This window comes from Stegodyphus dumicola, chromosome 12 (genome assembly GCF_044657685.1).
Source record: "Stegodyphus dumicola isolate Sdum_Otavi_A_Nest chromosome 12, ASM4465768v1".
Taxonomy (NCBI): domain Eukaryota; kingdom Metazoa; phylum Arthropoda; class Arachnida; order Araneae; family Eresidae; genus Stegodyphus; species Stegodyphus dumicola.
Genome location: NC_140779.1, coordinates 121,502,937 through 121,530,301, shown reverse-complemented (window position 1 = coordinate 121,530,301; position 27,365 = coordinate 121,502,937). Strand labels below are relative to the sequence as shown.

The 27,365-nt window shown below is 36.1% G+C and overlaps 3 protein-coding genes across 3 annotated transcripts; all 3 read right to left on the bottom strand.

Annotated features, from left to right (window-relative positions):
* Positions 1–12,777: 12,777 nt before the first annotated feature.
* On the bottom strand, positions 12,778–17,078 carry LOC118194127 (uncharacterized). Its single transcript, XM_085806899.1, has 7 exons — positions 16,893–17,078; positions 16,483–16,779; positions 15,680–15,924; positions 15,478–15,565; positions 15,099–15,390; positions 14,754–15,014; positions 12,778–14,631 (listed from the first exon to the last, which is right to left on the bottom strand). Exons 1-7 carry the CDS (start codon positions 17,076–17,078, stop codon positions 14,621–14,623), a joined length of 1,380 nt encoding a protein of 459 aa, XP_085663025.1. The 3' UTR covers positions 12,778–14,620.
* A 5-nt stretch (positions 17,079–17,083) lies between these two features.
* On the bottom strand, positions 17,084–18,444 carry LOC118194125 (uncharacterized). The gene is made up of 4 exons (XM_085806900.1): positions 17,891–18,444; positions 17,703–17,783; positions 17,326–17,584; positions 17,084–17,236 (listed from the first exon to the last, which is right to left on the bottom strand). Exons 1-4 carry the CDS (start codon positions 18,241–18,243, stop codon positions 17,084–17,086), a joined length of 846 nt encoding a protein of 281 aa, XP_085663026.1. The 5' UTR covers positions 18,244–18,444.
* Positions 18,445–24,381: 5,937 nt separating this feature from the next.
* On the bottom strand, positions 24,382–27,365 carry LOC118194123 (uncharacterized). Its single transcript, XM_085806911.1, has 6 exons — positions 26,165–27,365; positions 25,981–26,061; positions 25,801–25,860; positions 25,008–25,712; positions 24,612–24,917; positions 24,382–24,492 (listed from the first exon to the last, which is right to left on the bottom strand). The coding sequence occupies exons 4-6, from the start codon at positions 25,710–25,712 to the stop codon at positions 24,382–24,384; spliced, it is 1,122 nt and encodes a 373-aa protein (XP_085663037.1). The 5' UTR covers positions 25,801–25,860; positions 25,981–26,061; positions 26,165–27,365.

Genomic DNA, 27,365 nt, shown 5'->3' with positions numbered 1-27,365 from the left:
CTATAAATTTTGGCAATCTGAAATACGCAATGAAAACATCTTTTGGCAGAGCAAAAGCATCAATATATTTTCTATAAATTCGCCACCGATGCAGAGATCTACGACCGTATTCTTCGTTTAAATATGAAAAAATCAGCAGCGAAAACACATACAAAGCCATTGTCTACTTAGTACGTCAACTGCACAACCCTGATTGACGACGCGGCAACACTTTTTCACGCGCTTTCGACAACTTCCGTACTCAGAGAATATAGGATGTCGGGCAGACCTGTTTTTTACTAGCAGCGACATCTGGCGGCCCACAACTTGCTGTCGACTCTCGTAGCGTAGAATAACCGTCCAGGACTAGCTGTGAGTGTTATTCCCTCGAACACCTGCAAGCAAGCATGAAATTTTAACGAATAAACACGAGCAATTCCAAAACTTGACGAAGCTTCTAAAGATTACATCCTGAAACATGACGGATCACTATATAGGCATCTAAATATTCGTCTCAAACGGCGTCTCGTATATATTTGAAAAAGAAGTCTCCAAACGTTAAATTTGTCATTGTGGACCTAACAAGAGAATTTTCTGCAAACAGTACTGATCTTCTGATCTTACCCATGATTTTAAAAGCACTTCTGAGGAGAACACGGTAAATGTACGCAGGTAGAATGAAAAGGATTTTAGGCCATATACTGTTAAAATTGTAAAACTTTTAGTAGCTTATTTTTTAATACGATCTCCATGTATTTCGATACAGTTTTCACATCGTTTAATGAACAGCTCTTTGCCCCTGAAAATGTAAGCTGCAGGTCTGCCCTCAAAGCGTTCCATAACGGGTCTTTTCATGACATCACTATCATTAAATCTCTTCCCACGAAGGCCATATTTTAATTTAGTCAACAGCTAATAAATCTGGGCTTTAAGGTAGAGCCAAGCTCCTTTAACCCACATTGCTTCTGAAAAATACTAAAGCGTTGCTAGTTTTGAATTGCTGAAAGAAGTCAGGGTATCCATCTCGCAGACACTTTGCTCACGTGAACTGTTTATGCAAAGCGAGCAAAACTATTTTAGATAGATGCAATCTTACTGCTCTCTGCCTGACTTTTAATCACCTATCAGTCAATGTTAGGACCCTAAATAATCCTAAAACACTTATCCGTGAAATATTCACAATATATAAACAACCACACCTAATTTTAAGGCAACTCGGATTTTAACAAAAAATGAAAAATTTCTTTGTTTACTACATCTCTCTGAATATGGGTGTTTTTAAAAAAAATAAATGATCTTCTAGAATTAGTCTGTTTTTTCATTTCTAAAATTTTCTAGTAAGATCAGTTTCAGTTATAAGTGTTGAATTTAGAGGTCAGTTTTTTAAAGATATAATATGTTCACTTAACTTCAACAGAAACGAAATTCGATCACATTACATTTGAAGCATAAATTTATATAAAGTCAACATTGACTATGTTGAATCCTATGCAATTTTAGAAAATTCATTTCCCTTTTATCTGAATACCTAAATAGTTGACAAATTTTGGCATTTATTTCGTGCTCTCGCGATTATTAGAAAATGTTTAATTTCGTAGAATATTGAGCTCTACTTTGTATTGTTTGGTTTTGTAATTGCACGTGCTTCCAATTACAAAACGAGGACACGCGATAAAATAGAAGAAAATACCTTATAGTCTCCCTCACTTAAAGAGCGACGGAAAGGAGAGAACCTAATCCCCAAATCTTGATGGTAAAAAATTATCCTCCACTACATTTTATTTTAGGATCCAATTGTAGAGTCATTAATTAGGTTTGTCGACGGAGCAGAAAATGTGAAACATGAGCAAAGCCACTGCAGGAATTGGAACTTCGGATCTACCTGTTTCTAGTCGGGCGTGCTTGCAATAACGCCGTAATGACAATAAGGGAGAAAATACCTTATAACCTTTATAATTAAGATACAATAACACGCCGAAAAAATATTAATTTAGAAGTCGAACAAAAAATCAGCGTTATATTTTCAAATTTTCACAGGACTAGTTTCGATGGTTTTACCGAACCATCATCCTCAGCTGCAAAAGCGCAAATGAACGAAGTAAGATATAATGATAAGCTAAGCTAAGAAAGCCTGGACAGGAGATAAGCTACTGGCGCCATCTGTTGATGAAACCAGAATTAAAACATATTTTCTTTAAAGGCTGAAGGCAAAGATGAATTGGAATTAGGGTCGTTAACTAGAACAGAAATATTTTTTTCTTTTTTTGAATGTGAAATGTCTCTAGAAAATCCAGTTCGCCAATGGAAGATGTTTTTTGAATAATTTTGGCAGCAGAAAAATTTTAAATGGGATTTTCGGACCAACAATGTTGGGCAACAGAAGACTTCTATTTTCCTTTTTTCTAACATATGCCTCATGTTCCTTAATGCGAAAATTAGGGGTGTGTTCGACCGAAAATTGACTTTCCTTCCTCATGTCTTAAACTTGAGAAAAAAGTGTACCAAAGTTTTAAATATCTTAAAAGTCCTGGCGAACACCTCCTGGGGTGCAGAGCGTTGCTCCATGCTTCGCATTTACAGAGCTCTAATTCGCTCTAAACTGGACTACGGCTCAGTTGTTTACGGATCTGCCCGGTCTTCAGTGTTGTTAAAACTAGATCCTGTTCATCATCAGGCTCTGCGGATTTGTTCTGGAGCCTTCAGGACATCTCCTTTGCAGAGCCTTTATGTTGACTGTCACGAGCCATCACTCCGTTTGAGGCGTGAGGAGTGTTGTCTCTTTTACAGTATTTTAATATATTGTCTCAACCTGACCATCCTTACAAACTGTGTTTATCTGATGATAGCTGTGACCATTTATTTGAAGCACGTCCATCCTGTGTGCCTTATTTTCCTATAAGGGTTCGTTTGCTCATTGAAGAATTCTCCTTATCTGATATGTCCCCACAAGCAGTACAGAATTTTGAGATCCCACCTTGGGAAAATGCACAAATCCAGCTTCTTGACATTTTCCACAATTACAGAAAAACAACCACAAATGACATCATATACAGACAAATTTTTGCTGAGCACAGGCATAATTACAGCAGTTATCTTCCCGTATATACGGATGGATCAAAGTCAACTTGTCACGCTGGGATGTCCTGTATAATTGGTGACCACTTGGAGGGCAGACGTTTACACGACGCCTCCTCGGTCTTAACCACTGAACTGACTGCTATCTATTATGCGCTTTTGTACATCTCAACGCTTTACTATAAATATTTCATTATATATACAGACTCCTACAGTGCACTAAAAGCTTTAGAATCCATTTCAAGCCCCGACAATCCTGTGATAGTGGATGTATTGAAGCTAAATATTAAATTAAGAAGTCGTGGATATGAAATTCTGTACTGCTGGGTCCCTGGACATGCAGGAATAAAAGGCAACGAGCTGGCAGACATCACAGCAAAATCTGCTGTTGAAACGTCTGGCCGCCTCATCCCTTTTAGAGATATCTGTTGTGTCATCAAAGGGAAGATCAGATATAAATGGCAACAACTTTGAGACATTCAGATACATAACAAGTTGAGAAGGGTGAAGGCTAAAATAGAGCATTGGCACACTACTTGCAATCGTAAGGAACAAGTTCTTTTAACTCGCCTTAGAATTGGTCACACTAGAGTAACACATAACTACCTTTTGAAAGCTGAAAACGAGCCTGTTTGTGCAAACTGTGATGTTTGTCTCTCAGTATATCACATTTTAATTGAATGTCCATATTTTAATAGTCTTCGTGAGAAGTATTTTAATAGCTGCGACCTGCCTCTCGACCGTTTAATCGGAAGAGAGGTCAATACCAATTTGTTTGACTACCTGAAAGAAACAGGTTTCTATTATTTAATTTGATTTTTGTCTTGAGATTTTATGTTAGAATTTTAATGAATCAGATATTTTAAGATTATATATCTATATTGCATATTTCATTATCTGAATCATAATCAACATTTTCATCCCACCATTTCACTATCTTTTTACTTGCCTCCATTTTAAAAGTGTGCTGTTGCTTCAGATTTTTTTCTTTTATACTTTATATGCGAAATACGAATCCTGCGTTTGGCGCATATGGCCTATAGAGCTTTGCGCCATAAATCTACCTCTACCTACCTACCTACCTTAATGCGAAAGTTTAAGGTTCTCTTAGTTTGGACAGTGTAGTTTAATTTACATTGTGTGTTCATCGCTCTTAAATCTCGGCCCTTGTGGGTTCTTGTTTTATAATGGTGACCTTACAATTACAAATGAAAAAAAAAAAAAATATTATATATTCCTTAAGTTACTCAGAAGGAAACCTATTTATTTAGTATCCTAATGCTACGGATAACATAATTATTGTTCCTTATCATAGCAAGCTCATTTATGCAAAGTGATCATTTATATTAGTTCTTATACGATCCCTGTTGAGTCCCTTCAGAAATGTAGGACACACGAGAATCAATCCCTTTTTACTAGTTTGTATCGCCTAATCTTTTCCTGTTTAATATGCTTGAAATTCCCAGTCTCGAAAGGTAAGATACTAAGGGCATTTTAATTTTTAATAAAATTGTAAATAAGTATCATAGGAGACAATAAAATTGATATATATTGGTATATAAAGGTGAATGAGAAATTCCTGTATCTAGTGGAAAACATTAATATCTGATGAAAAAATTAAAATTTTACAAATGCAAGACTTCTTTTTTACGGTAGGGGCTCTCTCTGTGTGTGTATATGCATGCAGAATTGATTCTGAGAGTAATTTATTTTAAAAAGCTACATATGAAACCAATATTTTATTCTCGCATCTGCAAAGTCACTTCCTTGCGTGTGCGCTATCTATCCCACGACGGGCATGCTGACCTAGCTGCAAGCGAATACGTAATAAACGATTGATGTCATAAACGCAGTTTTCCTCCCGAGACAGGGAAAAGTATTTGGACCATTTAATCGAGAGGGATATTTAAACAGGCCTGAAAAAATAATTGTTACAATTTAAGAACGCCAAGGCAGAACTCAGCTTTCTGCATATGATTACGAGCAAGATCAAAAGCAATTATCGTCATTACAACTTATTAAAATATTTTAAAAGAACCTATTTATTTTATTTATTTTAAGAACCTATTTATTTTAAGAGAACCTAACCGATTTTTGAAACTGTTACTTTAACTTACTGTGTTGTAGCTATTCTCTATTCGAGTATCTCTAATTAGAAAAGAGACGCAGGTATTTTTTCGGTTTAAGAATCGAAATCTATGCCTAATGTCAGGTTTTACGAAAAGTATATTCTGAACTTATAAGTCAATACTCCTGACAAACTTTATGAAATTTTTTGATTCGTTGCCCGGATTAACTATTAATTTGCTCGGTTTTCGTAGAAATTGTGAAATTATGATGAAGTAAAATAAATTTTCAAAAATATTTGCGTGTATTTTAATTTAATTGATGAGGAATATCCCTTCACAAAACGTTACAACACCAAACAAGGGAATGGGACTATTCGCCGTGGCCATTTCGCCGTAGTCGTTTCGCCGTCGGGCCGTTTCGCAGTCGGACCGTTTCGCCGTCAACGTTTTCTTTACACTACTGTATAATATCTTCCCGTAATGTATAAAGTTGATTTAAACTAATAACTCTGTTTAGTTTAATAATTTAATTTAAATAATATATAAAATGTTTTTGTGTCATTTCTCTGAATTAGCCGATTAAAAGTTCAAGAAATTTTGACGAATCTTGTAAATATTGTATTCTCATAATTTTAAAATCGATAATATAACTTCTGTTATATCAGAAGTTTAGCCCCAGTTCTCTTTGATACTGACATAATTTTCCAACTAACTATGTGTAATTTCTTTATACCTCATGCTTATAAATAACTATATATATTAAATGCAACCTTTATTAAGTATACGAAAGGTAAAAGGTAAACAGAATTATTAAATTAAATACATTTAATACGACTATAATACGGCAAGATAAAATACAGACAGGTAAAGAAAAATATGTCTTGAAAACTATTTCTGAAGATTCGTTTTCCAGAAAAAAAAAATAATACTCCACAGTAGTATACCCCCCACTATATGCGGCAAAAGGACGCCGCCATGACGTAATAGAACAAAGGATGACGCAACGGGGGCGTGGCCTCTGCCATATTGGATCACGTGACTTCCATCCGCCATGTTGGATCACGTGACGTCCGCCCGCCATATTGGATCACGTGGTGTTCCTTTGGAATGACTCATCTTTTTCCCACCATGCCGTGCGTGCTGAATCGCCGAGGCATTCATTAATTTTATTCGGTAAGTATTTATGAAGGATTTAATTAATTATTATTTAACTTACCTAATTAATTTATTAATCACGTGGTCTTTGGAGAACATCGGCCATTTTGTTTTGTACGGTGATTTATGCTGCCCTTCATGACAGTTTCAAAAATTGCGATGGCCCGAACCCACGATGTCGAGATCTCCAGCTACGCGCTTTAACCACTGAGCCACGCTTTTGTTACCACAGAAGACTAAAAATTCGTACTTAGAAAAAAAAAGGCAAAGCGTTCAACGAGTTTACCGATCGAAAAGTTTCTTTTAAACGATGAAAGAGGGGTAGAAGACATATATTTTAATTTCTTAATTTTTTTTTCGAACATTGATTACCTTCTTTAAGATATTATAAAGATTATTTTATGCTTAATTTTTAATTAATATTTTCAATTTATCAAATGAATTTTTTTTCTTCTAAGTGGGTGATATTATTTTCGAATGGAAGAAATTTTTTAAAATTATTTATTATCTGCAGGGAAAGAGTTAAAATGATATTTTTATATCTGTACTGATTTTCTTGAAGCTATGTTACTGCTGGCGCCATCTAGCGTCCAGAACATCATCTAAAAGTAACAGGATCGTAAAAAATAATAATATGAAAATGTAATATATTTCCTTTTCACGGGGTACGAACTCGCTACCACCCAATAATTAATAAAAAGGGATTGAGGGGGACCGCATCCAAGTCTTTAAGCGATACCCCACAATTCCTTGGTTGATGTGGTTCTTAATTATCTGCATAAGGTTTTTCCGTGCTCCGCCATCTTGGATTTCCTCTATAGCCGCCATTTTGAAGAATTTTCTTGGTGGGTAAATGACGTCACCCTTATCATGTTTGTGCATGATTTGGTTGGGAAATGGCGTCTGCCTTTTCACTCCCTTTGTGTAGACATCCGCGTAGGTGAACGAATACATTTCTGTGGACCAATCAGAAAGCAGAAAAATGATGTCATGCCCTCTTAACCAATCCGCGTATTCAGACAAAGTAAAAAGTTCGGAGCCGAGTTTCAACCGCTGGATTGCCTCCGAAATTCATTACTTGCTAAATTTTGGAAGTTGTTACCACGCGTTGCTTATTTAGTTTTGTGTTTGCTTTGTTGTACTGTTGTGCATAATGAAACGTCTAGCTGCAAATTCATGTTTATCATCAAAGAAGTTTTGCGGTGCTTCATATGACGAAACTTTGCTGAAGCTTGATTCTTTGCCAAAGAATATGTTTCATCTCGGAGGGGATATTTTTGTCACTGTATCGTGTTTTTTAGGTTTGACTCGTGTTCACGTTCGGAAATATGTGACTGATGACAACGATTTGCTACATCCTAGCAAAGATAGAGTTTCGCTTTCTCCTCTAGTATGGAAAGAATTGAGCGATCATACCAATACATTTGCTTCCTTTGAAGGTTCCGATAGTGATTTTATTGTGAAGAAAGATGTGTGTGTTTCAAAACAAAATGTCAACGGTGAACTAATTATATCACTACAAAGATTGTTCCAAAGAAAAGATTTACGATTTGAATTTGTACCGGAACGTGTTCTGTTGAGGAAAGAACATTTACGCAAACTGGACTACATATATAGCGAAATATGTGGTGTCGCGAAGGAAACACTTATTTCTAAAACTCTTAACTATTTTGTGAAAAAGCAGGTGGTTAGTGATACACATTTTGAATTGAATGAATATGCTGGTGATCTAGACCGTCCAAATGGATTTCATGAGCTGCAGGACTCTTTGTGTAAGTGTATTGAAAAATTTATTTCTAAAAAAATTTCAGAACTTTTTGTGTGTTTTGGTTGCAAACAAGGGATTAATAATCAGCTCGGACATGAATGCTTATCAACAAGCCGAGCTGAAAAATGTGAAACTTATTTTGACCAGGCTTTGTTTATAGTTAATTGGCCTGAGATAGCAAATGACTTCATTCGTGAAAATGAATGTAATATAAATTTTAGTAAACTAATTGTTACTGATGACTTTTTTGATGTTATTAATGTAAATGATGTACTGAATATTATTCAAAATTTATATGTATGTGAAGAAACTAATTTGTTTAAAGATTTACTGAATAGTTCTTTTTGAAAAAATAAAATAAAATATTAGTTTTTATTCACTTTTTTGTTTCAAAATATTGTTTTGTTTTTTTTTAAAAAATATTGTATACTTTTTGAGTGACTCGGCATGAATTTTAATTTTCTAACTAAGAAAATACTAAATAGTTAATATTTTTAAAAAAGATGTTATTAGGATTAGGTGACGCGGGGTATAAAAAAGTATGAATACCCCTACAATGACCAACGCAACCGAGTCATTGTAGGGGGCATCGACGAACAATTTCAGTCTGATTTAGTGGATATGCAATCGCTGGTATCTTTTAATAGTGGTTATAAATATTTACTGACGTGCATAGATATTTTTTCCAAATACGCTTGGGCTATCCCTCTCAAAGATAAAACAGCTGTGTCCATTAAATCTGCTTTCAAAAAGATATTTTCGGAACGTACACCCGAGTCTTTACAGACAGATGCAGGGAAAGAGTTTACCAATAAGCAAGTTCAAAATTTTTTGAAAAAGAAAAATATCCACTTTTTTACGACACACAATAATACAAAAGCTTCTGTCGTGGAACGGTTTAATAGGACCCTTAAAACTAAAATGTGGAAATACTTTACCGAAATGAATACACGAAGGTACATCGATGTTATAGATAAATTGATATCCAGTTATAACAACACATGGCATCGAAGTATTAAGACAGAACCTGCATCGGTTACGCTACAAAATCAAGAAAAAATTTGGAAAACTTTGTACGGTCAGCAATCAGCACAAAAACCTGTTCCTTCAGATTTAAAGATTGGAGACACGGTACGCATCAGCCGCGAAAAAATGCTCTTCGAGAAAGGATACAAACAAAATTGGACAAGAGAAATTTTTACAATCCATAAAATAATTCGTCGAAATCCTATCGTCTATAAATTAAGAGATTTAGCGGGAGAAGATATACAAGGAACCTTCTATAAACAAGAATTACAAAAAGTAGCGGACTGTGGGTACTATCCTGTCGAAAAGGTACTGAAGACAAGAAAGCATTGGGGAAAATCAGAATACTTTGTTAAATTTCAGGGTTACCCTGAAAAATTTAATACTTGGGTTTCAAATTTGAAAATGATATAAAAACATGCGTACTGTATTTTACTTTTCATTTGAGCGAAAATGTCCTTCTACGTAACACTCATAAGCGATAGCTCTAGGAGATTTTTTCCAGACAATAAAATTTCTCGATTTATTACCCAACTACCGTCTCCTATTGATCTTAGTAATGGGGACTGGGAACTAGCTCTCCTAAATATTATTTACCCTCATTCATGGTATAATGTCGGAAAAGATAATAATTTATTTGGGTTTGCTGTTCACAATGGAGAATTGGAAGGACGGCATATTCCTCCTGGTTATTATGAAACGATACCGGACATATTAAAAGCTATGACTTTAGTTTCTCATAAAAACAAAATTCAATTTTCTTATCATAACATTACGAAAAGAGTAATGATAAAGACGGATGAACAATCAAAAGTGGTTCTTCACGGAGGACTAGCTGAGCTCTTAGGATTTGAACCGGGTGTTTACGAAGGAAGTGTCCAAAGTCCTTTCGTAGCGAATCCGAATGGTTTTTTCCCCGTTATGTATGTATACTGTGATTTAGTTGAACCACAAATCGTAGGTGACGTACAAGCCCCCCTTCTGAAAATTGTAACAGTGGAAGGGAAAGACGGAGAGATTATTGACAAACATTACTCTCGACCTTTTTATTTACCAGTGATTCGCCAACATTTTCAAACGATTGAAATCGAAATAAGGTCTCATTCGGGGAGTCTGGTGCCGTTTGAAAGAGGTAAAGTTTTCATAGTGCTCCACTTTCGTTTGAGACAAATTCTATAAAAAGCTTTACCAAAAGAAAAAATTATTCATTCATAGTGTAAACGTTCTAAAAGCTGTATCAAAAATGCTCATTCCATATGCTTGTTGCACCAAACACTTTGAGGATTATTATGTGGGACAAACTGGAAAAGGTCTGCCGTATTATCAGGGCATGGTTTTACAGAAAGGATACGGAATAGGTGGATTTTTTGCGAAACTTTTCCGTAGTGCCATGCCATTTTTAATTAAGGGAGCAAAAACTGTTGGAAAAGAAGCTCTACGTGCAGGAACGCAAATTGCAAACGATGTGATATCAGGAGAAAATTTTAAATCAGCCTTTAAAACCAGATCTAAAGAAAGTGGAAAAAAATTAGCAAGGAAAGCAGTTCAAAAAGCAGATGAGATGATTGGTCACGGAAAGTTTAAAAGGAAACGCAAATCTCCCAAACGTTTCATTTCGTCTAAAGCCAGGAAAGTGCAAAGACGTGACATTTTCAACTCATAATGGCTTTCCTCTTAAAAGATTCTCCAGAATGCGCCAAATCTGAACTCGATTTATTTACATTAACTCCAACCCAAACAGTTATAGAAAGAGGACAATGGATAGAATTTCATCCCCTTGCGAATGTGTCGGATGGAAGTCCTGTCGAATTCAATGTCGCGGGTAGTGGCGATGACTATTTGGATTTATCTCAAACTCAGTTATACGTCAAAGTTAAAATTTTGAAAAGCAATGGCGGCTCTCTCGGAAAAGATGATAAAGTGGGACCCGTGAATTTGTTTCTGCACTCCCTCTTTTCTCAAGTTGATATAAGCTTAAATGAAAGACTTATAAAGACTTATTTCCTCCAGCAATAACACGTACCCTTACAGAGCCATCATAGAAAAATTACTTAATCATGGTTTTGATACGAAAACTTCTCAATTATCATCAGAATTATATTTTAAAGATACAGCAGGCCGTATGAATGTTTTTGATACTGCGGATAAGCAACCTAATGAGGGATTCAATAAAAGAGCAGAAGAATTTAAACTTAGTGCTACAGTGGATATGATTGGACGGCTACATCTAGATATGTTTCATCAAGAAAGACTTTTGTTGAACATGGTCGATATGAAAATTAAACTTATCCGCAGCAAACCGGAATTTTGTTTACTGGGGGAGGGGAATTTTAAAGTGTCATTGGAACATGCCTCATTATTTGTACGCAAAGTTCGAGTCAGTCCAGGTGTAATTTTAGGGCATGCAAAAAGTTTAGAAAAAGCGACAGCGAAATATCCTATCAACCGAGTGCTTTGCAAAGTGTATTCCATTCCATCAGGAAATATGAGTTTTGTTCAAGATAGTATTTTTACGGGCCAGATGCCTAAACGCTTAATTGTTGCTTGTGTCGATAATGATGCTTTCAACGGAAACTATAAAAAATCTCCCTTCGAATTTAAGCACAATCATATCAATTTTATTGGCATTTACGTAGATGGGCAACCTATGCCTCACAATCCTCTTCAACCTGATTTCATGAATAAAACCTTTATTCGTGCTTATCAGAATTTATTTGCCAATGCAGAAAACCGAGGATTGTATCTTTCGAGATCAGAGTATCCAGAAGGATACTGCTTATTTCTTTTCGATCTATCACCTGACTTGTGTGATGGTTCTCACTTGAATTTAGTCCGTCATAGTAATTTGAGACTGGAGGTAAAATTCGGTTTCCCTCTGCCAATAACAACATCGTTAATAGTCTATGCAGAATTTGAAAACTTAATAGAAATCAATAAATCTAGAAATATTATCTACGATTTTGGTAACTAATGAATTCTTCAGAAATTCATAGAATACTCTCTCATGACAAATGGACAGCAAAGTACTACACTGGAGTTTTCCCTTCAGATAAAATCCCAGATGTTCATCGTTTCCCAGCAGCTATTGTAGTCAACACTGATAAACACAACGAGAAAGGGACGCACTGGCTGGCTTTCTTCATTGAAAATAATCAGACTTTAGAATTTTTCGATTCTTATGGACTTCCTCCCATGACTTATGGTGATGACATAGCAAAATTTACTAGCAAGTTTAACTGTGTGACATGGAATCAAGTTTCTCTTCAGAGTGTAACATCAAATGTTTGTGGACAATATTGTACTTATTATTTGTTAAAACGATGTCAAGGATTATGTTTGGAATCAATTGTATCTAATCTTTCTGTAAGAAATAGCGATTTTCATGTATTTCATTTTGTGAAGAAAAGGTATGGTGTAAAAATGATTTTTAAGAAATAAAATATTAATTTGCTTGGAATTTTAGTTTTGTCTTTCTTATTAATAAAGTGCAATTTACAATTTTCTTAAATAACTTTTCTTTTACCTTTTAGTTATAGAATAAATTTTAAAGGTTTCATTTAAGCTTAAAAATTATTTTCCATTGTAAATTACTGGAAAAAAAAAGATTTATTTTACTCATGACATCTGCACATTTTTTAAGGAAAAAAAACTTACCTTTAAAAAAAAAATCTGGATCATTTTTTTTCAACCTGAAATTAAAAAATATTTTTTCACACATAAAAACACACCAAATTTAACTAATATCTTTCTTTTTATTTAATATTTTATCCAAGAAGTTGAATACAATTTTCTTTTCTTTTTTACACATTTAGGTTTAGCATACATTGTAAACAGATACTTGTTTTTTACAAACTCCCTGGGAAAATCTACAACATCTAAGAATTTTTTAAACTCTTCATAACCTACAGGCTTGGTCTGTTGATTTCTTAACAAATAATTCACCAAGTCTTGAACATTAGAATTATTAATTTTAACTTGGTTCATGATTAATTCTTTAGATGGAGTCCATGTAATAATATCATTGTGAAGTTTTAAAAAGTCTATAATTCTTTTGGCAATGTTCTTAAATTTCACTGGAGCGGAATTCACAATTTCTTCTTCCATGGTAAACTTTTTCTCTTCTTCTAAGCTGAACACTTTCTTGTGTTTCTGATTTTAATTGGGGAAATGTTACATATTTTTGAAGTATTTGAAGGTATTGCTTGGCTTTTTCATCTTCGGATAACTTCTCGTTTAAAATGGTGCTCATTTGCTGATCTAAATCTGATAAATGGTTTTCAGCAAATTCTAATTCTCGATCCGAGGGTACAAGGATAAATTTACGAGCGAACTCCATTAATTAATGTGCTCAGTACAGAAACTGCGGCAGGAATGAGCAACGAAAGAAATCCATCACCTTTTTGTACCAATAGTCTCCGTTTTTTAAATAAGGGTATCTTTTTATCACCTAATGTACGCAAAGTCCGTTTATATACGGCCAGTTTACGTTTCTGTCTTTTAGACAAAGGAACGTTACCCTGTAATACATTTAAAGCACATTCACATACACTTTTAATAACACTATTGGGACATTTTCTTAGAAGAGTTTTTTTTTACTTTACTTTTGCCTAGGAGTTTAAGATGTTCCAGGCTCGACATCTGGACCTCAAATGATTGGTACTTTAACAATTCCTTCTCTTTTATAAAGGTCGCATAAGCAACCGCTTTTTGTGCAGATCTTATATTTTAGGACATTTTTTAAATAATCTAATTTTCAAAAAAAAAAAAAAAATTTCGGTGTGGCAAATTTTATTCTTTTACAATGTAAAAGAGAGTTTTAAATTTTAAAAAACCTACAAATTAAATCACTGAAGGAGAAAACTTGTTGAGTGCAACAGCAACTAACGGAGTTCATAAACAAAATGCTTATCTGAAGGGAAAATGCCAGTACGTAACCTTAACATTTCTTGGGTTTCTGGTCTTAAATCTATTAGTAAATAACTGTAAGGGTTTGAAGTTGCATCCTGGAAGACTTCCTGAAAAGCCTTTGTTTTCCCGGGGAACATCTGCCTTGCCAAATGTACGACTTGACATTTATCTCTAGGATTTTTGAACAGTATCATGTAATGACAATTCAAATGAATGGTTCGCATCTCTTTACCCTGCTGAAATAAATTTTGAACGATAAATATTATAGAAAGATTTCGGTGATGGCTTCCTTTCGTAAAAAGTTTACTTAAACGAGTATCGCTCGCTAACTCAGACATTAAATCATCAATGATAATTAGTGCATTTTGCAGGGAATTGAGGTTCGATGGTAGTCCTTCTTCAAACTGCACATTTTTCATTTTACTAAAAATAGGTTGATATGCTCCATAGCAATAAATTATACGCTGAGGCATAGGAGAAAGCAGACTTTCTTCGATGACTCGTTTCACAAAATATGTCTTACCGGATCCTGTCGGACCGCTGATGAGAGATGTGGAAGGGTGTTTCAACACGGGCCACTCCATTTTGTGGGGTACTGATGATCTTCAGAAATGTGTGAAGCTTTATATACTCCTCTCGTTTAAGAAAAGGCTAAGAAAAAAAAAAGAAAAAAAGTCAACCACACAATTTTAAAATTTTACTGCAAAATATAATTCTTTTTAACATTAATTCAACAATAAAATGCAATGAAATAAAATAAATGAGATGCATACCACTTAAAATGACTCTTTTGTTGTAAACAATTTTGTACAGTTTTGTTTCTGCCTTAGTTAAAACTTTCCTCTTTTTGGCATCTCTCATGATTTTATGTTCATCGTACATGGCGATTGTTGTTTTTCGATCCATCGAGCACACTAAATTCTTAATCTCCAAAAAATTTAAAATCTGTTGATTTTTGAAGTTGAGGGAGAAACCTCGAACTTTACAGCAAGTCATTCCTCGGGCTGTTACATAAGCGTAATTTTTAGGGCCTCCTGAATGGGGGAAAAAATATGCTACAGAAACTACAAGAATAAAAGATCAACCTAATAAAAAATAAAAATAAAAATGAAGCTCACCAGAGACAAATGTAGTAATAGTATCTCCATTGAGTTCATCTGTAAAATCCCCCAAAAAATTACCAAGAGGCGGATCGTTGGTAAAATCGCTTGCGTATATAATTGAATCCGTGTCATGATACAACACAGCACGGCCCAACTTCTCCATTTCACTGTAAAGCTTTAACCGTGCCCATGCAGTAGTAAAAGCTGCCAAGAACACATTTGTGGATGTGTCCTGTGGAACAAAATAATGTTTATAGTCCCATTGCACAGCAGCTACTTCAGGAGTCGGAAAATATAAGTCTTTGATCTGGAGGAAAAGTTAGCAGGTTGCAAGATTAATCATTTAAAAATATACATCTTAATTTACATTAAAAAATAAAATTACAAAACTTACATTTTTTGTTGGATCTGCTAATAATTTATTGAAATCAGGTAATGTATGAACATAAGTCAAACGTATCTTGTTCAGGTTCATTCCCCATCTTTAAAGAAAAAAAATATATAAGAAAAGAATGAGCATTTTTTTTAAGAAATAATAAATGATATAAAGATGTGAAACAACTCTTTCTATTAAAAACATTATAATAATTATTTACCGTCCCCAGAAGCTGTTCAAAGCCAATTTGGCTACTTGCCGTCTTCCAGGATTCTTCTTAATATTAAATTCATCAAGCTGCACACCCTCTCGCTCAAAATAGGCTTCAATGTAGCGTTTTCGTTCGGTCGAGCTTACACAGTCGGCTGGCCAGCCGCTGCTTTCTTGTTTTATTTTTAAAAACAAGTTGATATAAGATTGAAATAGAGTATCCGTAAATTGAGAAAAATGGTACACTTCATAAATCTGAAAAAAAAAAGATAGTGGGAATATGAATATAATAATCTATAATAATAAAAGCAAGTGTAATGTGTCTGTATGTCTGTCTGACCGAGCTCTCCAGCCAAATCTATCGCACGCAGGGACCTGGAATTTTTTATACGGAAGCACAAAGGGGCTGGCCACCAGACCTCGAAGCCCGATTTTCGATTTTTGAATTAGAAAAATTTTAAAAAAATTATTTATAATTAATTAATCACGGTTTTTTTGACTCACTGATATTATTATTTGTTTTCAAATAACGTTCGATTGTAACAATTGATTTCTTTATTCTAGCGTTAGTTTGCTGTTTTGACGATACATTAAATCGATTAATTACAATTCATTTCTTTTTTGTAGCTTGTGGGGGGGGAAGAGAGAGAGACAGTCTACATGTCCTACACTACTATTCCTGCGCTATTCACTTATCTGCATTTTCTAAATGCACGGGCAACGCCGGGCGGGTACACCTAGTATACAATAAAAATACATGCTGTGACATTTATAACACATTCAATAATACTAATAATTACCCAAAATACTTACCTTTGTTATACAGTAACCTTTTTTCACTGCTAATTTGACTTCTTCAGTCACCCATGTGCCAATGATGGCTCTCTCATCATCTGAGTGCTGGCAAATGCCTTGATACATTAATTCAGCACAAGTCTTGCAGAGGGGAAACATCAGTTTATTTTGTGCTCTGTACGGCAATACGGGGAGGTATAAACCTCGAGGAGGCAGTATTCGGCACTTTATAATACCGAAATAGTTTTCCAAGGCATCAAAATTTTCAGTAATAATATTAGGGTGTCTGACGGGGTACAAACAGTATTTATTGACCTAGGAAAAATTGAAAAAATATGAATAATCGGAAAAGCGATTTTCTTTTTAAATAAGACATGCGCGTTTAATAAGATTATTTTATGCCAAAACACAGAAAAAAAAGTATTTACCCATGGATACAGTGAAGTGAAATCCACATACTTTGCATCACCCTCATAATACAGCTGAATGGCATTTGTCCGCCCGCCGAAGAAAGCATCTTTAGGATTCAATCGATCCTGAAGCTCGTGACTTAGAAGAAAATATTTTACTTTTTCATCTGTTTTCTTTTTCATCTCAAACTCATGCTCCCACATTTCAATTACCCTCGATCACGTAGCCAATTATACCCTCGATCACGTAGCTGGTAAGTCTTGTCTACCGTTTGTTGTCGCAATGTCGACATGGGTAATTTTGTTATGGGGTGGAGTGCATCTCCGTCAAAACAGGTGGAGCAACCGTGAAAGAAACATCCCTGTGATAGTTAAAAATTTTTTCGTATAATACCAATAAATAAATAAATTAAATAATATATTTATAAATAAATAAATATTGAACTCTTACGTAGTATTGATAAACAGTATTTGTTTCTTTGCAATATCCGTCTACAGATATACCATCCAATCGTCTTTCTCCTTTTCCGTTCAAAGCGTGTTCGATTTCAATGCTCTCTTTTTGGGCAATAAAATCAAGCCAACGAATACAGTCAGGACTATGATTCGTGCGATTGATATAACCTCCTACAGGTATCATTGCGATGGTATTAGGTATTATGTGTCGGGATCTGTAAACCGCCATACACGCTGATGCAATCGTTATGTAACTGAAAATAAAACGGACAAGAAAAGTGTAAATCATATATACATAAAGTATACATGCTTGTATACAATACGTTGTTACAAAATGACAAAACCATGTAAAAGAAAAGGTTTGTAAAATACCAAAAGGGGTCTACTCCTGTAATTTCTAAAAACTGATTTCTAAATTCAACGCAACATCTACGAAGGATATCAACATCTGATCTGAAAACGAAAAGAGTAAATAAATAAATAAAACATGGTACCAAAAAAAAAATACACCTAAAAGACGGATCATAATGAAGGATTAGAAATAGATTGTTGATACAAACCGGCAATACGTGAGAATTTCTTCTTGGAAATCAAATATATCCTTCTCGTGTTCTTTATGCCATTCCAAAAAGGAGGTTCGCACCACACTAGTCATACAATCAGGATTGTAGTACTTAGGCTCAGGTAAAAATCCCACATAATTTTGATTTTCTTTCTTGTTGAAAAGATGCGGAAAATATCCTTTTTTTAGTTCTGTAAGGCCGAAACAAGCAGGCAGCTTTGAGAGAGCCATCGGCAGGAAATTAAAAGAATCAATAAGTTTTATGTTGAGGGCGGTATGGGTGATTACCATCACTTTAGAGCCATTAGGGATTACTTCAGGTGCCGTACCCTGTTCTAAAAGCCATGCCATTATAAACTGACCGTAAAATCTATAAAGAAAAAAAAATTATTATATTTTAAAAAATGTATTATATTTAAAACAATAGCCCTATAATATATATATGCAGATTAAAAATAATAAGAATACATTTACCCCTTCATATTGTGTGCAATAACAGTGTAATTTTTGTGCACTGTTGTAAACAGCCAAGAGCAGAATTCATGACATGCTTCGTATCCTTTAAATATTTTCTCTTGGCCATCTTTGGCCCTCAGGGGGCTCACTTTTGTGAGTACGGGTGTGGCAATTCCGAGGTACCCTAGCCCTTCAGGGGATCATCTTCTTGATGAGACGGGTATCACGATCCTGGAGCCCCAGTGATCTATCCTCTTTTCCGTCTCCTCTCCTCTTTGCTGGAACTTTTTCCCTTCTCTTCTCCCTCGTGGTTTCTCTCTACGGAGTTTGGGGCTCGTCACGAGAGACTGGAACAGCCCTTGTCTCTAGTCTTCGAGTGGCGAGAAAACTGCCCACGTGTCTGCCGTGCGTGGAGACCCGTGTCGCTGGAAAGGAGGGTCCTGGTAGTTGAGGGGCGAGGTACTGTCCCCAACACACTACTTTGGCCTCTGCTTCAGCTAAACGGGAGGCACCTTAGTCGTCCTCACGAGTGTCAATCGGCTGGTCACTAGTCCTTGTGTCAGTGGCTTGGGGTCAAGCTCTCGGGAGTACCTGCTTTCGGGAAAGCCGACTGTGGGGCTTCAGTTTGCGTATAGGTCCGGCTAGCCCTAACACAGGAATCTGTGTTCCCTTGTTGGGCTCCGTGGTGGGCGGGGCCGTCGGACCCGAATCTTTATTCTTTCACTATGGCTTCTTCTCATATCTACTTAATTAAAGATTTCGAGGTAACTCCAGTCATTCAAACTAGTTCTGAAACGTCTACAGCTAAACCAGTCACTCAACCTAGTTCTGAAACGTATACTGCTAAACCAGTCACTCAACCTAGCTCTGAACCATCTACTAATAAACCAATCATTCAACCTAGCTCTGAAACGTCTACTACTAAACCAGTCACTCAACCTGTCACTCAACCTAGTTCTGAAAATTCTGCAAAAAAATTACGGACAGATGCAAATAAAAAAAATCATCACAATAGTCCCCGTTTCCTAGTCATCTCTAGTCCTTCTGGCGAAATGCATAAGATGTCTCCTTTCGTAATAAATAAATACATCCAGTCTTCTATTGGTGAGCCGAGAAACATAAAGCGTCTCCGCTCCGGAGACTTGCTTATTGATACAAACTCAGCCACCCAGTCTGCTTCTTTACTTCAGATTACTAAACTTGGGCAAGCGAATGTCACTGTAACACCCCATAAGTCACTGAACTATTGTCGTGGTGTAATCTCAGAATTCGACCTTCTGTATGTTTCTGAAGAAGAGATCGCTTCTGAGTTATCCGAACAAAATGTCTGCGGTGTAAGGCGGATCAAGATGCGTAAAGAAGGTAAGTTGATAGACACGAAACACGTGATCCTTACCTTCAACACGCCTGATCTGCCTAAGAATATTAAGGCCGGATATCTAAATATTCCTGTAAGACCTTATATTCCAAACCCTATGCGATGTTTCCAATGCCAGCGTTTCGGCCATTCTAAGACGTCTTGTCGTGGCAGCCTCACATGCGCCCGATGCTCACAGATTGGCCACGATTCTGATAATTGTACCGCTGCGCCTTTGTGTATAAATTGCAAGGGTGACCACCCAGCATTTTCTCGCTTGTGCCCAAAATGGAAATCGGAAAAAGAAATCCAGACTACAAAAGTTACTAGGAACATCTCTTACGCCGAAGCCAGAAGACTAGTCCAGATCACACAGCTTCGACCGAATTCATCATACGCCAGTGCTGTTAAATCATATCGTACAGTTGCCACCCAAACATCAATAGGCACACAGACCCTACCAAATAAAACCCAACCGTCTACATCCAACAAGAAAAAAGAAAATGCAACTCATATAGTACAAAAGAAAGAAACAATTATTCAAAGTAAGCCGAAAACTGCCACACAAAAAATATCAAATAAAAATAGAAGTCGCAGCAATAGCTCTCTTGATGACATGATTTCTGAATCTGCGGATTCAGACTTTATGGAAGTGGAAGAGGGTCTGGAATTTCCCAGGCATCTACTTCCACGAAAAACAAAAGAACAGCACAGGAAAAACAAAAACCATTCATAATGGCCACCCTCATGTCATGGAACTGTCGGGGTTTCCACCAAAATTTGCTTGACATCAAATCTATAATAAATGCGTACCATCCTGTGTGCTTAGCAATACAGGAAACAAATCTGAAACCAGAACACCATGCAAAACTTCGGAGGTTTTCTTTCGTCAGGAAGGATAACCTTGCAGGTGAGCGTGCCAGTGGAGGAGTAGGTCTCCTCTCCTCACTGGATTATCCCTCAAATGTACTTCCTTTGACTACATCCCTCCAAGTTGTCGCTACTCAAATAAATTTTGATATTGTTGTTTCATTTGTTTCTTTGTATTTGCCTCCAAATGAGCACATTTATCAGCAAGATTTAAATAATCTAATAGAGCAGCTGCCTGAGCATTTTATTATAATAGGAGATTTTAACGGCCATAGTCCACTCTGGGGTAGCAAAGATACAAATTGCCGAGGAAGACAAATTGAGCAGATGATCGAAGATCACAGCCTTTGTCTCCTAAATAATGGGCAAGATACATACTTCCATGAGCCTTCAAGGACATTCCACGCTCTCGATCTTGCCATCTGTTCACCATCTCTGTTGCCATTTTGCACTTTTAGTGTCGGAAATGACCTGTACAACAGCGATCATTATCCTATTTTTGTGTCTCTTGCACGAGGAGGAGCAAACCCCATGTCGAGATCCCCTCGATTCATACTGGACAGGGCAGACTGGGAACTCTTCTCTTCCATTGCAGAGCTCACAGATGAAATGGTAGAAGATGCGCATATCGATGACGCTGTTGAAGCTGTTACTAATACTATTATTCAGGCAGCTATGCTCTCCATTCCTAGAACATCAGGAAAACTACTAAAATATTCAAAACCATGGTGGAATCGCGACTGTCATGAAGCACTGAAAAAACAGAAAAAAGCATGGGGTATTTTTCGTAGATATCCTACTCTGCGAAACCTCATAGCTTTTAAAAGAGCCAAAGCAAATGCACGGAAAGTAAGAAGGCAGAGCCAGAGGGATTCCTGGATTTCATATGTGTCCTCAATAACATCCTCTACGCCTAGTAAGCGGGTTTGGGAAAGAGTTCGAAAAGCATGCGGAATGTATAAAGACCACTCACTTTCCTTTCTGGAAAAAGATGGCCGAGTGATTAGCTCCATAGAAGAAATTGCAAATACAATTGGTGAGACATTTGCTGCCGTTTCTTCCAGCCGAAATTACTCACCTGCATTTCTTTCTATCAAGCAACGCTCTGAGAAAAATCCCATCGCTTTCAACTCTTCCAACTTTGAGCCGTACAATAGAGACTTTACTATGGTTGAATTAAAGAGAGCTTTGTTGCAGACACATAGGTCTTGTCCGGGTCTGGATGGCGTGTATTATGAAATGCTAAAGCATCTGTCCTATAAGTCACTGAGTGCCCTTCTCACACTTTACAATAGAGTGTGGAAGGAGCGTACATTTCCCAGTGCATGGAGGAGAGCTGTTGTCATTCCTATTGCGAAGCCAGGGAAAGACCCGAGGAATCCCTCGAACTATCGGCCAATTGCCCTTACCAGTTGTGTTTGCAAACTGTTTGAAAAGATGGTAAACAGCCGCCTAGTCTACTTCTTGGAAAAGAATAATATTATATCGCCTTATCAGAGCGGTTTTCGACAGGGGAGAACGACCGTAGACAATATGCTTCTATTAGAGACATCTATTCGAAAAGCCTTTGTCAGAAGAAGTCACCTTGTCTCAATATTCTTCGACATTGAGAAAGCTTATGATAAGGCATGGAGATACGGTATACACCGGGATCTTCACGAGAGTGGCTTGCGCGGCAACCTACCAATTTTCATACAGAATTTCTTGAACGCTAGAACTTTTCAAGTAAGGATTGGCTCTGTTTTTTCGGATGTTTTTCAACAGGAAGAGGGTGTGCCTCAAGGCTGTGTGCTTAGTGTAACGCTGTTCAGTTTAAAAATAAATTCTGTATTAAAAGAACTTCCTCACACCATCTTAGGATCACTATATGTAGATGATTTACAGATTAGCTGTCGAGGAGCAGACATGAGATACATAGAGAGGCAATTGCAGATGGCTCTGAATAAGATCCAAGAATGGTCAGACAAACAGGGATTTACTTTTTCGAAACAGAAATTATTCCAGTTGCGCCCGAAGTAAAATTTTTAGGAGTAACGTTCGACCAGAAATTGACTTTCCTTTCTCATGTTTTAAACCTGAGAAAGAAGTGTCTCAAAACACTAAATATTTTAAAAGTGTTGGCGAACACCTCCTGGGGTGCAGAGCGTTGCTCCATGCTTCGCATTTACCAGTCTAGAGCGCTTATCCGCTCTAGACTGGACTATGGCTCAGTTGTTTATGGATCCGCTCGGTCATCTGTTTTGTTAAAACTGGATCCTGTTCACCATCAAGGTTTGAGGATATGTTCAGGAGCCTTCAGGACTTCTCCTGTCCAGAGCCTGTATGTTGACTGTAATGAACCATCACTTTATCTGAGGCGTGAACAATTGTCCCTTTTGCAATATTTTAATATACTATCCCAACCTGAACATCCCAATAAGCTGTGCTTACTTGATGATGTGAGTAACGCGTTATTTGAAACACGTCCATCTTGTGTTCCTACATTTCTTTTAAGAGTTCGCCCTGTCATTGAGGAACTTTCCCTCTCTGATATGCACCCCCAAGCAGTACAGAATTTTGAAATCCCACCTTGGGAAAATGCACGGATTCAGCTTCTTGATGTTTTTAAGTATCATGTGAAGGCAAGCACTAACGAGATTATTTACAGACAACTCTTCGCTGAGCACAGGAACAAATATAGCAGTTATCTTCCAGTTTATACAGATGGGTCCAAGTCAAAAGATCATGTGGGGATGGCATATGTAATTAAAGACCACATGGAGGGCAGACGCTTGCACAATGCTTTCTCTGTCTTAACATCCGAATTAACTGCGATATATTATAGTCTTTTATACATCTCCAGGCTCTGCTACAAAAAGTTTATAATTTATACAGATTCGTATAGTGCTCTTAAATCAATAGAAGCTTTTCCTAATACTCAAAATCCAGTAATAGTGGATATTCTCAAAATACATATAAACTTAATGAATCGTGGGTATGATATCCTGTACTGCTGGGTTCCCGGGCATGTGGGAATAAAAAGGAATGAGCTGGCAGATATCACAGCAAAATGTGCTGTTGAACTGTCCAGTCGTCTCATCCCTTTTGCAGACATTTGTTGTGTTGTGAAACAAAAGATCCGAAAAAAATGGCAACAACTTTGGGATGTTCAGCTTCAAAATAAATTAAGACATGTAAAACCTAGAATTGAGCACTGGGAATTAACCAAAAATCGTAAGGAGGAAGTTCTTTTGACTCGCCTCAGAATTGGTCACACTAGAGTGACACATAACTACCTTTTAAAAGCTGAAAATGAGCCTGTTTGTTTATCTGTTCGTCATATTTTAATTGAGTGTCCATGTTTTAATAGTCTTCGCCAGAAATATTTTAATAGCTGTGACTTACCTCTCGACCGTTTAATCGGAAGAGAGGTCAATTCTAATTTATTTTATTATTTAAAAGATATTGGCTTTTATTACCAAATGTAATTTGTTTTGAAGACTGTCTCTTGAATTTTAATATGTGCTTTTAACTTGTGTTTATATGACTTCATCCTCTGGATTTGGTACATTTATCTACTTGTTTTTATTTATTGAATTTTAATGTCATCAATTGTAATCATCTCATCTTTTGTTTGGCGCGTCATAATCATCTCTGGTTTTGCGCCATAATCACTCACTCACTCACTTGGCCATCTTTGTACTGCGCTACAGCAAAGTTTACGATGTGTTCCCCTGATGATTGGTCAGTTTCGAAATCAAAGAAAATTAATTTATCGGATGGACTTTTCGCAGAAATGAGTTGTAAGAAACAATGATGTTCTGACGCTATAACATACTCTTTATACACGAAGGGCATTTGATAGTCCCGCAACGATGTAAAATTTTAGGACACTGCCGTCGCATGATAACTTTTGAGCATTGTCTGCACTGATACATCTGTAATTAGGAAAAAAAAAGTAGAACAAAGATTTTTTAAAAATATATTTAGAAAAAAAAAACGTTTTAAAAATGTAAGTATTAAAAACTTTTTTTTCCCCTAGTTGAGTAATACTTACCCTATCGCACACTGAATGCTCTTGTCTACCTGTGACGGCTTTATGCGCTGCAAAGCAGTCCTCAGATTGACAGAGGCGATCACAATCTTTACATCTTTTAGGCAATGCTGGAACGCATTGAAATCTTAGGCAGACATGGCACATATTGTCACACCTGTGATCTTCTGGACGGTCATATGGCTTTTCACAATTTTCGCAATAGTTTTTCGAACCATAAAAACCGTGTAAATTTGTAATGACATCAAAATGGCCATTGTGTTGCCACAAATTAATGCGACGAGTTCGATATCTTCCTTTATACGAGACCTAGAAATAAACAGTTTATAAATATAATTTCATTTTACATTTTTTTTTCAATTTAATTAATTTTTTTTTTGTTTAAAATCTTTGGCTTACTTTATTTAAATTTTCACTGCTTATTACTACGATTTGTATATTTAGATGATTTTCAAATGTGCAGATTTCAGTGTATGTACAAGGACCAAGAAGAACTCCAGCACACTTGTGTAATTCTTGAGCTCGTAGCATTAGAACAGATCGTCTCCGATTCCGTAGAGAATTAAGCGCTGACTTGTCTTGCTCAAGATAAGCTAGGGCATATACGATTGCTTTTGCGCAACACAACCCTTCATCATCTGACGGGATGGAAAGGACAGAGCGTTTTTTAAGACGATCTACTTGAATGTTGATTATCTTTGCTCTACCTGCACCGATATCCCTGCGAATCGTGATCACATCTACTAGGAAGCCTGAATCCAGCCGAATTTCATCTTTTGACTGCAGAACTTTCATAATAACCGATAATACGGTCTCCACCGTCATGGAAGATACGGCAATAATTTTCGTAGACATGGGTTTATCCAATCCATCGGCTTGGATACACATTCGTATCCAATCTGTCGGCCTTAGATTTTCTGTTGACCGTTGAATTAATATTTCAAACAGCTGTCTAACAGATTCAGTTACGGCTAGAAGAGGCCTGTTGCGAATATTTTGAGGCAGACGATTCATATCAACACGTGACTGGAAGGTTATTTCCTCGCCTTGATACTTTCGGTTACGACGCCGTGCCTTCTCTTTGAGTATAATAGCATTTTCCATCTGGAAAGAAAAGAACATAATTCAGTGTAAATGAAAATAAGCACACACGCAAACACACCATAAGCCCTAAAACAGGAGAAAAACTCACATTTACTGAAATGTCATGTTCCACATATGCAGGTCCTTTAGATGGAGCAGAAGGTTGAGTCTAAAAGATGTAGAGACATCACAGTGATATGAAAAACATAACAAACATAGAAAAACATAAAAAACATAGAAAAAAATAATTCTCATATATATTTATATATATATTAAAAACTGATATTACCTCATATCCCGAGCCTACTTGATAGTAAAGAGGCAAAACCAAAGGATTCTCCAAAAATATCTGCGAAGTTTCACTTAAGAGCTAAAGAAAAGTAACAGTTGTGTTTAAAGAAATTTAGGTTCAGCTTATATAAAAAAATACAAAAAAAAATTAATGACAGGGAAAAAAAAAAAAAGCAACGTACTTCATCTCCTGAATCACTAAAATAATTTTCAATGCCGTCAATAGGATTTTCGATGAATATTTGAGATGTTTCACTCAGGCACTAAATAAATTAAAAATAGTGAATAGTCTTTTTCTAGGTGGGGCAAAAAACTATACATTGTAAAAATAAGCCACAGAAGGAAATAAATAAAACTAGCTTACCTCATCATCAGAATCTCTTAAAAGCGCATGGAAATCCTCACACCACAAAATAATAAAAATAATAGTATTTTTAATCATGTAAGTATTACAAACACGTGGTCAAAGAACAATTGAAAATAATATGGCGATATAACTGTTTTGAAACGTTAATATTACAAACACGTGTTTCAACAAAACAGGGTAAAATATAATAAAAAAATCTAAGCAGTGTAAATAAAACACATAAATAAAATTTAGCTTACTTGATCATTAGAATCTCTTACAGATACATCGGAATCCTCACACTACAAAAAATTTTAATTGCGTGTCAGTATTACAGGCACGTGGTCAAAGAAAAAAAAACAAAACACTAAAATAATAAAATTAAACACATAATAACCTTAATACATTTTATATATAAATAAAATAAAAATAAATAAAATAAATTTTAAATATGAATACTTACTTGATCAAAAAAGGGTTCCAAAGAACGTTTACTGTTTATTGAAGCCATTTTCGCAGATACGAAGAGAATTTCTTGTTTTTTCAAAAAGCGTGGTAACAAACTTCTAGAATTTAGCAAATAATGAATTTCGGAGGCAATCCAGCGGTTGAAACTCGGCTCCGAACTTTTTACTTTGTCTGAATACGCGGATTGGTTAAGAGGGCATGACATCATTTTTCTGCTTTCTGATTGGTCCACAGAAATGTATTCGTTCACCTACGCGGATGTCTACACAAAGGGAGTGAAAAGGCAGATGCCATTTCCCAACCAAATCATGCACAAACATGATAAGGGTGACGTCATTTACCCACCAAGAAAATTCTTCAAAATGGCGGCTATAGAGGAAATCCAAGATGGCGGAGCACGGAAAAACCTTATGCAGATAATTAAGAACCATATCAACCAAGGAATTGTGGGGTATCGCTTAAAGACTTGGATACGGTCCCCCTCAATCCCTTTTTATTAATTATTGGGTGGTAGCGAGTTCGTACCCCGTGAAAAGGAAATATATTACATTTTCATATTATTTTTTTTA